The following is a 14,813-nucleotide window of genomic DNA, read 5'->3' as shown; positions in this document are numbered from 1 at the left end:
AGTGTCCCTAAGCTTTCCTGAATAACGGGGCCTGCTGGGAGCATACAGTGCTTTCAGAAAGTGAAATGGATTAAATAGAGAAAAAATCTCACCCATCTACACTCAATTCCCCATAATGACATAGTGAAAACAGGTTTTTACAAATGTTTGCTGATTTAACGACAATGAAATACAGAAACATTTACATAGGTATTCAAACCCCTGAATCAATGCATGTTATTATCACCTTTGACAGTGATTACAGTTGTGAGTTGTTCTGGATTCTACAACATTTGCCCATTATTATTTTCAGAATTCTTCAAGCTCTGTCAAATTGGTTGTTGACCATTGCTAGATTTTGATGCAGATTCAAGTTAAAACTGTAGCTCAGCCACTCAGGAACATTCACTGACCTCTTGGTAGGCAACTTCAGTACAGATTTGGCCTTGTGTTTTATTGTCCTGCTGAAAGGTGGATTCATCTTCCAGTGCCTGGTGTAAAGCAGATTGAACCAGAGTTTCCGCTAGGATTTTGCCTGTGCTTAGCTCCATTCCATACCCCCCCCCCCCCATAAAACTCCCCAGTCCTTAACAATTACAGTCATACCCATAACATGATGCAGCCACCACTATCCTTGAAAATATGGAGAGTGGTACTCAGTAATGTGACGTATTGGATTTGCTCCAAATATAACACTGTTTTCAGGACAAGGAGTTAATTGCTTTCTCACATTTTTTTGCAGTATTACTTTAGTGCCTTGTTTCAAACAGGATACATGTTTTGGAATATTTGTATTCTGTACAGCCTTCCTTCTTTTCACTCTGTCAATTAGGTTAGTATTGTGGAGTAACTATAATATTGTTGATCCATCCTCAGTTTTCTCTTATCACCACCATTAAACTCTTTAACTGTGTTAAAGTCATTATTGGCCTCATGGTGAAATCCCTGAGCTGTTTACATTCTCTCTGGCAACTGAGTTAGGATGGACGCCTGTGTCTTTGTAGTGACTGGGTGTATTGATACCATCCAAAGTGTGATGAATACTTTCACCATGCTCAAAGGGATATTCATTGTCTGCTTTTCTTATTTTTTACCCATCTACGAATAGGTGCCCTTCTTTGTGAGGCATCCCTGGTCTTTGTGGTTGAATCTGTGTTTGAAATTCTTTGCTCGACTGAGGGACCTTTCATGTAATTGGATGTGTGGGGTACAGAGCTGAGGTAGTCATTCAAAAAAGAATGTTAATAAACACTATTATTGCACACAGAGTCCATGCAACTTATTCTGTGACTTGTAAAGCCATTTTTAACTCCTGAACTTATTTAGGCTTGCCATAACAAAGGGTTTACATACTTACTGACTATAGACATTTCCTCATTTATTATTTATATATTTTTTTAAATGTAGATTAAAAAATATATAGAAAAATCCACTTGGACATTATGTGTGTAGACCAGGCCAGTGACCAAAAATGTAAATTGTATCAATTTTAAACTGTTACACAACAAAATGTGGAAAGAGTCAAGGGGTGTAAATACTTTCTGAAAGCTCTGTATGTGGCCACATTATTATAGGACGACTTGGGAGAACGATGATCCCCAAAAGACATCAGTATCAGAAGTCAAATTACAGCCAGACTGGCCCGCTACTGTGCTTTTCTGGACCTTATAAACTGTCTAGAGTAGACCCACAACTGATCCAAATGGAATCAGACATTCACATCACAGGGATTTTGCACCGTTACTCAAATTACATTTTCACTGCAGTTTACAGCCTAGAGTAGAATTTTGTACTCACTTGAAAACAATAATGCTATTATTCATTGCATTGTGGTGTTGTAGGCTAGTTTATAGGTTGGACATTTTTATTGTCCCTAACCAAGATCAATGGGGGAGCTATTTGAGCTGTGTGTCTCATGTATTCAATGTTCTTTCATGGACAATGATACATGTAACCTCTATGCTGCCTAACAGCTATTCCTCTATGTTCTTGTGGATCTATGTTGAAAATAGTTGCAACCTTTAATTCTTTTATGTGTGGTATGATTGCTAGTCAGCCTATTGCAGATATGGACAAACGATCCACCCACCACTATTTTCACAATGAATTGTAGATAGAGGGCAGATGGATTGTTAGACTGGTAGACTACATTGACCTGTGGTATAGTAAGCGAGCAGAAAAGCGTCATGCATAAGGGAAGTACCAAATCACCTTGATAGAGGAGGCGTGGGCAAGCAGAAGAGTAAATTTGGCTTGAATGGAAGAAATGATCATCATAAAACCTGCAAAAGGGAAAATGTAAACCTGGGGAAATGTGCACTACCTCCACTGTACCCAATAAAAAAAACACACAACCCTCCAAAAGAAAAAAAAGAAAAAAAAGTATGACTCCCCTATTTTGGACCAACCCCCCACCCTGGTAAATTTCAAACTGTAAATATCAGTATGGAATATTCCTTACATTCCACCAGTCAGTAAAATGCTGTATTTATGTAACCCTGTAGGTTATTATCAGTATGGAATATTCTGGTATGGAACATTCTTCCATATTCTACCAAATCAGTATTGTGCTGTGTAAACCTGTAGATTATCAGCAGAGCCCCAGGTCGTGTTGCAATAGACCCACCGGGTCAGGCAGAGGCAGTTCTTCTTCTTTCTGTATAGGAAAGTGTCTTATGCAATCAGACCAGCTCAGTGATTTACAACTTTTCTCTCTCACTTTTCTCTCTGAGACTGAGAAACATATCCCCGCCCTCCTATCACAGTTCTCTTAATTCTCTATGACAGAGAGACACGCAGCAATACTCAGAACATTTTTACAAATAATTATCTTTATTTGATGCAGAATAGGAACACTTTAGGTTCTTTTTTACAAATCAAAGAATAAGTCTCGTTTGTTGAGCTCAATTAGAATCACATCATGCCATTTACCATTTTTGCTCCATAAAAAATAATAATTCCACACCTGTGTGCTCTATTGCACAACCACACCTCCAATTTCCTCTCAGCACTGAAGAGATAACTCAGCCAAGTACAGACATGGTCTATTGGCTGGCAGGCTGTCAACTGCCTAGCTTAGCCAAACGATTAGAAGTTACTGACAGAGTCGCTGCGTTTGGTTGTCCATTAAAACAAAGCACAAGGGTGCCTCTGAAATGACACCCCATACCCTATACAGCCCACTACTTTTTAGGGAAGAGGGTGCCGTTTTGGATAAAGCCAAGGTTTTGTGTGATTATTATACGATAAGTTGTGAAGAACTGCTAGATTCTCTCCACATTTGGGTTCTGACATCAAAGTATAAAGCAAGCTAGTTGCTCTACGGCTTATAGAAAGCTCAGCAGCACCTAGGCCTACGACCAAGTACCTGACTGTATAGAATAAGCCAGAGTAGTAAAACTCATCTTAGATACTTAACATAAAAGTTCTGTCCAGTTTTTTCACGACTCACAGAAACATGGACCGTCAAGAACACATGGATAAATAATTAGTTCGAAAGCCAATACTCCGACAACCCACCCTTTTTGTTTATTATATTAGACACGTAAAAGTCCAGCTTCTGTTCAAAATATATACAACTGTCTTAGGTCTTTACTAGGTAGGTTGTCTTTGTGTAAAAGCAAATGCACAAAATGTATCCAAAGCATTGTGAGATTAACACAGCAGCAGCAAAATAAGGCTGCAGAAGTATAAGCTGCATCTCAGCATCTAGGATCAGTGTACACTCTCTTACAGAAAACAAATTCATTCATTCAAATCCCATCTGAATCCTCTGCTGTATATCCACAACACATAAAAAGCAGAAACTACACAAACGTTACATGTCTGATGCCAGGAATGTTATGATGCCTAACGGGCCAATATACTGTTTGGCCCTAATCTGATCCTTTATTATTAAAACAGTTATTCTTAGCATCACAATAATGGAATGATAATCATTGATTTTGGTCACAACTGAACAATTGTCCTTTTGGCAGAATACATCAAAACTGCTTAGAAATGCAAGGGAAGTTGACCCTAATCACCCTTTATGAGCGCTCGTAACTTATCAGTTGCACTTATATGCTCTACCATAATTCCACCACACGGTGTGTCAATGTTGACTTTATAAACAGCTTATATATTTCAATGCAAACATAGGTCAATGACATCTTCACTTTTTTAAGAGTTACCTCAAATTATTTACTTGTTTTTCCACTTAGACATAGGTAAAAGAAAAAAGTGAAGATGTCCTTTAACTTCTTAACCCCCATAACAGGGAAGGAAAGACTCTATCAGATGTCCATGGCCTTGACGTGGACAGAGGACAGGCACCTGCCCATACTGTGGAAGAGGGGGGTGACAAAAATGTCTGTAAGGCTGCTCCAGACCACCTGGACAGAGGGCAGAGCCATCAGACAGCTCCGCACCACCGGCATCAACACCCTGGAAGGAGGAGGACCACAAAAACAGGTTTCACTTTGCATCGCACACACACGCAGCATTCTTCAAATGCACAGAATGTGTAGGCATAAGTATTACCTGCATACATATTACATTACGGGGAACATTTAGCCTTGCGTTGGGGTGTAATATCAGTTGCATGAGGTGTTCCTAACAAGTTCCGTTTGCTGCAGAGTCCAAAGTACCTTGCAACATGAATTCTAACACAGCCTTCTTGATCATCTTACTTTGTCCATTTTGGATATGCATAAACAGTTAATGCAGACTTTATGAATGCTTGGAGCCTGCAGTATGTATTACGGGCAGAAGGAAGCCTCGTGGTTGGAGCTGTTGGACCAGCAACCGTAAGGTCACGGTTTGAATACCCTTCGCCGGCAAGGTGAAAAATGGGTCCGTGTGTGCTTGTGCAAGGCACTTAACCCTAATTTACTCCAGGGGTGCCATACTACTATTGCTGACCAATGTAAAACAACACATTTCACTGCACCCATCTAGTGATTGTTGTATTTCTATTTGACTATATAAGTCTATGGAATGTGTTTTTATTATAGTGCCTTCTTTAGTGCCACTACATCTTGTGACACTATGTATCAGACACATCCCAGCCACAGGGTCAACTGTTTCTCATAGTTCCCATTCCATCCTCTACTGATCTCTGCTATGTCACCAAAGCCATATTTCAATTGCTTATCCTCCATAAAAGCTGTGACAGACAGTGCAGACAGACTCTTCCTCATCACAAATGGCACCCTATTCCCGATATAAAGCCCTACTTTTCAAATGAAATCCCATTTTATTGGTCGCATACACATATTTAGCAGATGTTATTGTGGGTGTAGCAAAATGCTTGTATTCCTAGCTCCAACAGTGCAGTAGTATCTAACAATACACAACAATACACACAAATCTAAAAAGTAAAAGAATGGAAGAAATCAAAAAACTTTAGAACAAACAAAGTTCAGAGTATAAGAGTGTATTTGGAAAGTATTCAGACCCCTTGACTTTTTCCACATTTTGTTATGTTGTAGCCTTATTCTAAAATGGATTAAATAATATTTCCTTGATGGATTAAATAAAAACATTTCCTCATCAATCTACACACAATACCGTATAATGACAAAGTGAAAACAGGTTTTTAGAATTTTTAGCAAATGTAATTAAAATGTCACGACTTCCGCCAAAGTCGGCTCCCCTCCTTGTTCGGGCGGAGTTCGGCGGTCGACGTCACCGGCCTTCTAGCCATCGCCGCTCCATTTTTCATTGTTCCATTTGTTTTGTCTTGTTCCCTGCACACCTGGTTTACATTCCCTAATCACACCGCATATATATATTCCTCTGTTCCCCCCATGTCTTTGTGTGGAATTGTTTTGTTTTGTGTTTGCTGCATCGCACCAGTCTGGTTTTTCACCCTGGGCATTGCATGTACTCTCTTTGGGGAATTATTGGTGAACCTTATTGTTATTATTGACGGTATTTTGCGCTTGTCACGTTTGCCGCTTGGCTTGAGTTGTAGCTGTTTGCGCCCGTCTGTTTGTTGCTCTTGGCTAATAAAGTCGCCTGATCAATTATTCTCTGCTCTCCTGCACTTGACTCGAATGACCAGCAGTGAAAACCCTGACATAAAAAAACAGACCTTTTTTACATAAGTAGAACTCTGAAACAGGATTGTGTTGAGTCACAGATCTTGGGAAGGGTACCAAAAACATTTCTGCAGCATTGAAGGTCCCCAAGAACACAGTGGCCTCCACCATTCTTAAATGGAAGGAGTTTGGAACCACCAAGACGCTTCCTAGAAGTGTCCTTGCCAGCCAAAATGAGCAATGGGGGAAAAGGGCCTTGGCCAGAGAGGTGCCCAACAACCCGATGGTCACTCTGACAGAGCTCCAGACTTCCTCTGTGGTGATGGTTGTCCTTCTGGGAGGTTCTCCCATCTCTGCAGAACTCCACCTATCAGGCCTTTATGGTAGAGTGGCCAGAAAGAAGCCACTCTTCAGTAAAAGTCACATGACTGCCCGCTTTTTATTTTTTTTATTACCTTTATTTTACTAGGCAAGTCAGTTAAGAACAAATTCTTATTTTCAATGACGGCCTAGGAACAGTGGGTTAACTGCCTGTTCAGGGGCAGAACGACAGATTTGTACCTTGTCAGCTCGGAGATTCAAACTTGCAACCTTTCGGTTACTAGTCCAACACTCTAACCACTAGGCTACCCTGCTTTGAGTTAGCTAAAATGCACCTAAAGGACTCTCAGACCATGAGAAACAACATTCTCTGGTTTGATGATACCAAGATTGAATGCTAAGCATCACATCTGGAGGAAACCTGGCACCATCCGGCGGTGGCAGCATCATGCCGTGGGGATGATTTTCAGAGGCAGGAACTGGGAGACTAGTCAGGATAGAGGGAAAGATTAACGGAGCAACGTACAGAGAAAACCTTGATGAAAACCTGCTCCAGAGTGCTCAGGACCTCAGACGGGGGCAAAGGTTCACCTTCCAATAGGACAACGACCCCAAGCATACAGCCAAGACAATGCAGGAGTGGCTTCTGGACAAGTCTCTGAATGTCCTTGTTCTGGCCCAGCCAGAGCCCGGACTTGAACCTGATCGAACATCTCTGGAAAGACCCGAAAATAGCTGTGCAGACCTGACAGAGCTTGAGAGGATCTGCAGAGAAGAATCGGAAAAACTCCCCAAATACAGGTGTGCCAAGCTTGTAGCGTCATACCCAAGACAACACGAGGCTGTAATCGCTGCCAAATATGCTTCAACAAAGTACTGAGTAAAGGGTCTGAATACAAATGTAAATGTGATATTTCAGTTTTTATTTTTTATCAATTTGTTAACATTTCTAAAAAACTGTCTTTGCTTTGTCATTATGGGGTATTGTGTGAAGATTGATAAGGACATTTTAGAATAAGGCTGTAACCTATCAAATATATATATATGTGTGTGTGTGTGTGTGTGTGTGTGTGTGTGTGTGTGTGTGTGTGTGTGTGTGTGTGTGTGTGTGTGTGTGTGTGTGTGTGTGTGTGTGTGTGTGTGTGATGTATAGAAAATATTGACAGTTTATGGATAGAATAGGTATTATATCTGAAGAATTGTATGGCCTTGACCAGAATACAGTATATACAGTATATACATATGAAATGGGTAAAACAGTATGTCAACATTATTAAAGCCCTATGGGCAGTGGTAAAAAGTAGTGCACTCTGTAGGGAACAGGGTGCCATTTGAGATCCAACCATTGACTTTTGGCAAAATCTATTCTTCGGAGAGACTGAGACATTGAGACATGGGGAAACTAGACCATAATCTGTACTAAAGGTCATATTAGAGTTACTTTGTGACATGCCCACAAAACATGCCCACAAGCAATCTGTAGCCTATCTATTCTAGTGGAATGTCCCACTCTTCTCTAAAAAACAGGCCTACAGTGCTGCAAGGCAGAATAGAATGCCAACTATCTGGCAGGGGTTATGGGTGCTTTTTTCCATTACCAGCTAAACACTGCATTCCTCCCAACTTTCCATAAAGTGCCTCACTTGGGCACAGATCTGGTGTTGTTTTGGCAAGCAGCCCCTTATCTAATTGACTCTTAGGCGGAATTTGTGAATGTCAGGAGTTGCATGGTTTTCCTTCAACCTAACCACTGTGTCCACTGGCATGCATACAGCACATAATGGAACATAGGCCTATGTATGGAAAAGCTATGACTTAATTGCCCAAATAAAGTAAAAACAATGACGACACATTCATAGTTGTACCCTACATATGACATTAATTGTATGAATATATACGTCAGTATGCCTAATGGCCTTTCTGTGCAAACTGTCTACTATGGGTCAAAACAAATAGGCAGCAGAGCAGTTAATGGAAAATGTGGCCCTTGGCCAAGCTCTGAAACAACAAGATAGCATGTGTTGTGTTCCTACCAAATATGAATACAGCTGAGGACCCCGAAGACTATCCCGATGATAAATGCCATGGGAACGGCGAGGATGGTGGTCAGTATTCGGTAGAAAACATATTTGAACAGTTCGAAGACGGCGTGACTTCCTATCCATACTCTGTCGAAGCTGTGGCTGGAACTGGGCTCTGCGATCACATCGTCAAAACCAACCTGAGGAAGGAAACAAGCGCTTGTCAGGAATCAGTCATGGACTCACTCACATAATCATTTGTCCTATTCTGTCCAAACAAACATATTAGCAGGAGTTTACAGCCAATATGGAAACTAAACACACAGGCAATGGCGCATGACATTTGCATTTATTGTGCATTAATTATTTTTTTTTGCTTATGATTAGTTTATTTCATATGGTAAAACGACAATAACCAAAGTATTGATCTACAGTTTATCCGTCCACTGGAGTTAACTTTGTGAAAACCGGAGCGCACGGTGCGCTGATACACTGATACAGTAGTTTACCTTTAAGTGCGCATTTATGTCATTGGGATCTCTGTCTGGGATCGCCGCGTAAACTTTGTCTTTTTTCGACAAAATCGGTTCTATTGATCTGTTGAACTCGTCCTCGTCCATGATAATACTCGTCTCGTAATTCTCCTTTTCGATACCCATTTTCACTTCACAGACGGCGCGGTGGGCAGCGGAGAGCTCTCGTTGGTGGCGCTCTCTGCATGTGTGTCTGTGCCTGCGCGCATTAAACGGACCCACGCCCGGTGCGGAAAGCGGCGCAACGTAGTGTAGACACAACAAGCAAAGTCACGTCCCCATGCTACTTGCACTGTTTGAACAAATATATTTGTTAGATTGATCAAATAATCTGAACGCGGCTATATATGACAAACTAGTAATTGACGTTAGTTAACCATTATGGACATTATGCATTTATATCTTAACATTTGTATAGGCTATACACACTAGTCATCTTTTTATACATTTGAGACATCTAGCAGATGCTCTTATCCAGAGCATTTACAGGTGTAATTTGGGTTAACTTCTTTGCTCAAGGACATGACAGATTTTTAGCTTGGGGATTTGAATCAGGGACTTTTCAGTTACTGGCCCAACACTTTTAACCACTAGGCTACCTGCCACCACAAGACCTGTTCATGCACCACTCACCATTCAGATAATCGTGAGGTGTCTGAGTGCCAAGTCCCAAAAGGCCTTAAATCATCACAATCATGACAGTAGCCTGTTTGATAACATTAGTCCTCTTCCTTCACTTCCTTTCTTTTTCCTCCTCCTCCACTATCACAATCTCAAATTAAAAGGGATGTGGAGGAGAGCCAGGAGGATGAAATTAGAGGGATGTGTATGTGAGTTTGGGAAACGTGTGTGTGCATGTATGTGCGTAAAGGAACATTGAGTGCATTTTGTGCATGTCTTCACGAGGTTCTTGCAGATTTATTGCACGTATTTACTGAATTCAGTGACCTATCCTTCTGCCGATAGCGAACATACTTGGGAGCAATTTTAGAATCGCTCTCAGTCTTCATATTTTTAAAGCCAGGCACAGGAGGCTTCTGAGGGAGAACGGCTCATAATGATGTCAGGAACACACCAAATGGAATGGCATTGAAAACCTCAACTATGTGTTTATTACAAATCCATTCCAGTTATTACCACGAACCGTTCCCCGCAATTAAGGTGCCACCAGCCTTCTTTGAAGCCAGGATATACAGTTGAAGTTGGAAGATTACATACACCTTAGCCACATATATTTAAACTCAGTTTCTCACAATTCCTGACATTTAATCCTAGTAAACATTCCCTGTCTTAGGTCAGTTAGGATCACCACTTTATTTTAAGAATGTGAAATGTCAGAATAATAGTAGAGAGAATGATTTATTTCAGCTATTATTTCTTTCATCGCATTCACCAGTGGGTCAGAAGTTTACATATACTCAATTAGTATTTTGGTAGCAATGCCTTTAAATTGTTTAACTTGGGTCAAATGTCTTGGCTAGCCTTCTACAAGCTTCCCATAATAAGTTTGGTGAATTTTGGCCCATTCCTCCTGACAGAGTTGGTGTAACTTAGTGAGGTTTGTAGGCCTCCTTGCTCGCACACACTTTTTCAGTTCTGCCCACAAATGTTCTATAGGTTTGAGGTCAGGGCTTTGTGATGGACACTCCAATACCTTGACTTTGTTGTCCTTAAGCCATTTTGCCACAACTTTGGAAGTGTGCTTGGGGTCATTGTCCATTTGGAAGACCCATTGCCATCTATTTTGTGAAGTGCACCAGTCCCTCCTGCAGCAAAGCACCCCCACAACATGATGCTGCCACCCCCGTGCTTCACGGTTGGGATGGTGTTCTTCGGCTTGCAAGCCTCCCCCTTTTTCCTCCAAACATAACAATGGTCATTATGGCCAAACAGTTCTATTTTTGTTTCATCAGACCAGAGGAACTTTCTCCGAAAAGTACAATCTTTGTCCCCATGTGCAGTTGCAAACCATAGTCTGTCTTTTTTATGGTGGTTTTGGAGCAGTGGCTTCTTCCTTGCTGAGCGGCCTTTCAGGTTATGTTGATATAGGACTCATTTTACTGTGGATACTTTTGTACCTATTTCCTCCAGCAGCTTCACAAGGTCCTTTGCTTTTGTTCAGGGTTTGATTTGCACTTTTCGCACCAAAGTACTTTCATCTCTAGGAGACAGAATGCATCTCCTTCCTGAGTGGTATGATGGATGCGTGGTCCCATGGTGTTTATACTTGCATACTATTGTTTGTACAGATGAACATGGTACCTTCAGGCGTTTGGAAATTGCTCCAAAGGATAAACCAGACTTGTGGAGGTCTGCAATTTTTTTTCTGAGGTCTTGACTGATTTATTTTGATTTTCTCATGATGTCAAGCAAAGAGGCACTGAGTTTGAAGGTAGTCCTTGAAATACATCCACAGGTACACCTCTAACTTACTAAAAGTATGTCAATTAGCCTATAACAAGCTTCTAAAACAATTACATAATTTTCTGGAATTTTCCAAGCTGTTTAAAGACACAGTCCACTTAGTGTATGTAAACTTCTGACCCACTGGAATTGTGATACAGTGAAATAATGTCTGTAAACAACTGCTGGAAACCTACTTGTGTCATGCACAAAGTAGATGTACTAACCAACTTGCCAAAAGTATAGTTTGTTAACAATAATTTGTGGAAATGTATAAAAATGAGTTTTAATGACTCCAACCTAAGTGTATGTAAACTTCCGACTTCAACTGTACATGCACAGAATATAGATATATTTTTCAATTGTTGGGAGTATTCTCACACTAACCCCCCTTCGGAAAGTTTTCCGATCTCTTGACATTTCCACATTTGTTAGGTTACAGCAATTTTCTAAAATTGATTAAATTGTTTTTTCCCCTCATCAATACCCCATAATGACAAAGCAAAAGCAGGTTATTAGAAAATTGTGCAAGTTCATAAAACACCCCAGCCCCTGGAAATATCACATTTACACAAGCATTCAGACCCTTTACTCAGTACTTTGTTGAAGCACATTTGTCTGTGATTACAGCCTCAAGTATTCTTGGTTATGACACTACAAGCTTGTGTCACACCTGTATTTGGGGAGTTCCTCCCATCTGCAGATCCTCTAAAGTTCTGTCTTGTTGGATGGGGAGAGTCACTGCACAGCTATTTTCAGGTCTCTCCAGAGATGTTTGATTGGGTTCAAGTCCGGGCTCTGGCTGGGCCACTCAAGGATATTCAGAGAAAAGCCACACCCAAAGCCACACCTGTATTGTCTTGGCTGTGTGCTTAGAGTCATTGTCCTGTTGGAAGGTGAACCTTCGCCTCAGTCTGAGGTCCTGAGCACTCTGGAACAGATTTTCATTAAGGATCTCTGTGCACTTTGCTCCGTACATCTTTCCATCGATCCTGACTATTCTCCCAGTCCCTGCTTCTGAAAAACATCCCCACAGCATGATGCTGCCACCGCCAAGCTTCACCGTAGGGATGGTGCCAGGTTTCTTCTAGAAGTGATGCTTGGCATTCAGGCCAAAGAGTTAAATATTGGTTTCATCAGACCAGAGAATCTTGTTTCTCATGGTCTGAGAGTGTTTATGTGCCTTTTGGCAAACTCTAACTGTCTGTTCTGTGTCTTTTACTGAGGAGTGGCTTCTGTCTGGCCACTCTACCATAAATGCCTGATTGGTGCAGTGCTTCTGGAAGGTTCTCCCATCTCCGCAAAGGAACTCTAGAGCTCTGTCAGACTGACCATCGGGTTCTTGGTCACGTCCCCACCAAGGCTTTTCTCCCCCGATTGCTCAGTGGCTGGGCGGCCAGCTCTAGGAAGTGCCTTGGTGGTTCCCAACTTCTTCCATTTAAGAACAATGGAGGCCGCTGTGTTCTTGGGGACCTTTAATTCTGCAGACATTTTTTGGTACCCTTCCCCAGATCTGTGCCTCGACACAATCCTGTCTCGGAGCACTACAGACAATCCCTTCCGTGTAATGGCTTGATTTTTGCTCTGACATACACTGTCAATTGTGAGACCTTACAAAGACAGGTGTGTGCCTTTCCAAATCATGTCCAATTAATTGAATTTACCACAGGTGGACTCCAATCAAGATGTATAAACGTCTCAAGGATGATCAATGGAAACAGGATGCACCTGAGCTCAATTTCGAGTCTCATTGCGTAAATAAGGTATTTTTAAATGTATTTTTATACATTTGCAAACATTTCTAAAAACCTGTTTTCGATTTGTCATTTTGGGTTTTGTGTGTAGATTGCTAATTTTGAACAGTTATTTGATCCATTTTAGAATTAGGCTGTAACGTAACAAAATGTGAAAGAAGTAGGCACTGTATATATACCACACGCACGTGTGTTTGCTTGCCTGCGTGCATGTATGCATATGTGTGTATGTGTTTGTGTGACCATCAACTCTTTTGTCCACCGCTTTGAATCTCATTTGTTGATGAAGTCCAGTTTCTTGTCCATGTCTGTCGAGTGGAAGTAATTTAAACAACAGGAGCATTTCTATCAGGGTTGTGCTCAATTCAGAATTTTGGAATTGACTCCCATTTAACTCATGAGTTCAAATTCAAATTGAATAGGCCAAACTCCACAGGAAACTAGAATTTGAATTTGAGTTTGAGTGACAGGAAGTAGAATTTAATTCAGTGCACTTCAAAGAAATTAGTCATAGAACATGAGAATTATATTGAATCTGACATGTCACACTTCCAGACACTCAAGCAATAAGGCACGTGTGGTATATGGCCAATATACCACGGCTTAGGGCTGTGCTTAGGCACGACGCAATGACACCAGGATACAGCGCTGAGCTGTGGTATATTGGCCATACAAAGAATATATAACTTTTCTCTTTAAACAATGTTCATATACTCTTTTAACCTTAGTGCTTAGAATAGCCAATTATATTCCCACCAACAATTTCATTTGTTTTGGCTTCTTATTGAAGGCTTTAGGGTCAACTTGAGGGTTAAACTAATGCATTCTGGAAACGTTTGACATTTTATGTAGTCTAAAAGATGCATATTTGTCACGAGTCCGACTGAGGGTGGTTTCCCTTCCTGGTAGGGTGGCGCTTGGTGGTCATCGTCACCGGCCTATTAGCTGCCACTGATTGTCTTTTCTCCCCCTCCTTGTATGTTTATTGGTAGCACCTGTGTGTACGATTAGTGTGTCTTTATTAGACAGCCGGCCCGCCTGGTTGTTGTGCGGGATTATTCTTTGTAACGTTCTGCTCTGTATCAGAGGAACGTGTTAGTTCCTAGTCGTGCATTTTTGAATCGTTATTTTGACATTCCCTGTGTTTTGGGGCCGTGATCATTGTTAGCACCCTGTGGTGCATTTAGTGCATTAAAGAGCACAGCATTGTACTCTCTGTCTCCTGCCTTTGACTCCACACCCACGACACCCGGATTGTTACAATATTTATATAGAACATACCTAATATAGAAAAGAAGAGGCATTTTAATTTCAAATTAAAGTATATTTCCTTTAATAAAAAACAATCTAAATTCAATTATGTATCCTGTTTACTATTTCATTTCAAGAATTTAATTGAATTTACAATGCATTCTCAATTCATTTCTGAATTGAGCACAACTCTGCTTTATAGGGCAGTGTGTGTGTTTGTTTTGAGTGTGTTTGTGACAGCAAGGCAGGAATCCAGTCAGCAGGGAGAACAGAGAGGGGTCCTGCCCCCAGAGTGGTGGAACCATACAAACCCACAATCCCCAGGCTTAAACACACAGGGCTTTTCTGACAGCCAAGCATTCAACAAGGGAGGCCGGGCTGGCTGGTTGACTAGGAAATGGTAATGTAGAGTTGGCTGGGGTAGAATGGGGGGTGGCCAGCCAGTGATAATGTGGTGAGGGCTGGTTGCATAACATTGTGTATACTTGTATTAGTCTCGCATTGCCCTACCTCCTGAAAGTGGATTAC

General features: G+C 41.2%; 1 protein-coding gene across 1 annotated transcript; it reads right to left on the bottom strand.

Moving 5' to 3' along the window:
* Positions 1–2,788: 2,788 nt before the first annotated feature.
* On the bottom strand, positions 2,789–9,108 carry LOC135524117 (caveolin-2-like). The gene is made up of 3 exons (XM_064951323.1): positions 8,854–9,108; positions 8,357–8,544; positions 2,789–4,404 (listed from the first exon to the last, which is right to left on the bottom strand). The coding sequence occupies exons 1-3, from the start codon at positions 9,001–9,003 to the stop codon at positions 4,254–4,256; spliced, it is 489 nt and encodes a 162-aa protein (XP_064807395.1). The 5' UTR covers positions 9,004–9,108; the 3' UTR covers positions 2,789–4,253.
* Positions 9,109–14,813: the final 5,705 nt, after the last annotated feature.

This window comes from Oncorhynchus masou, chromosome 31 (assembly GCF_036934945.1).
Source record: "Oncorhynchus masou masou isolate Uvic2021 chromosome 31, UVic_Omas_1.1, whole genome shotgun sequence".
NCBI lineage: Eukaryota > Metazoa > Chordata > Actinopteri > Salmoniformes > Salmonidae > Oncorhynchus > Oncorhynchus masou.
The sequence above is the reverse complement of the archived record's forward strand: the minus strand, read 5'-3'. Positions and strand labels throughout refer to the sequence as shown.

Coding starts and splice junctions, on each gene's coding strand:
- LOC135524117 (XM_064951323.1), bottom strand. CDS start 9,003: ATGGGTATCGAAAAGGAGAATTACGAGACGAGTATTATCATGGACGAG. Junction 8,545..8,853: donor ACATAAATGCGCACTTAAAG/GTAAACTACTGT, acceptor TTCCTTCCTCAG/GTTGGTTTTGACGATGTGAT. Junction 4,405..8,356: donor CTCAGCTGTATTCATATTTG/GTAGGAACACAA, acceptor TCCTCCTTCCAG/GGTGTTGATGCCGGTGGTGC.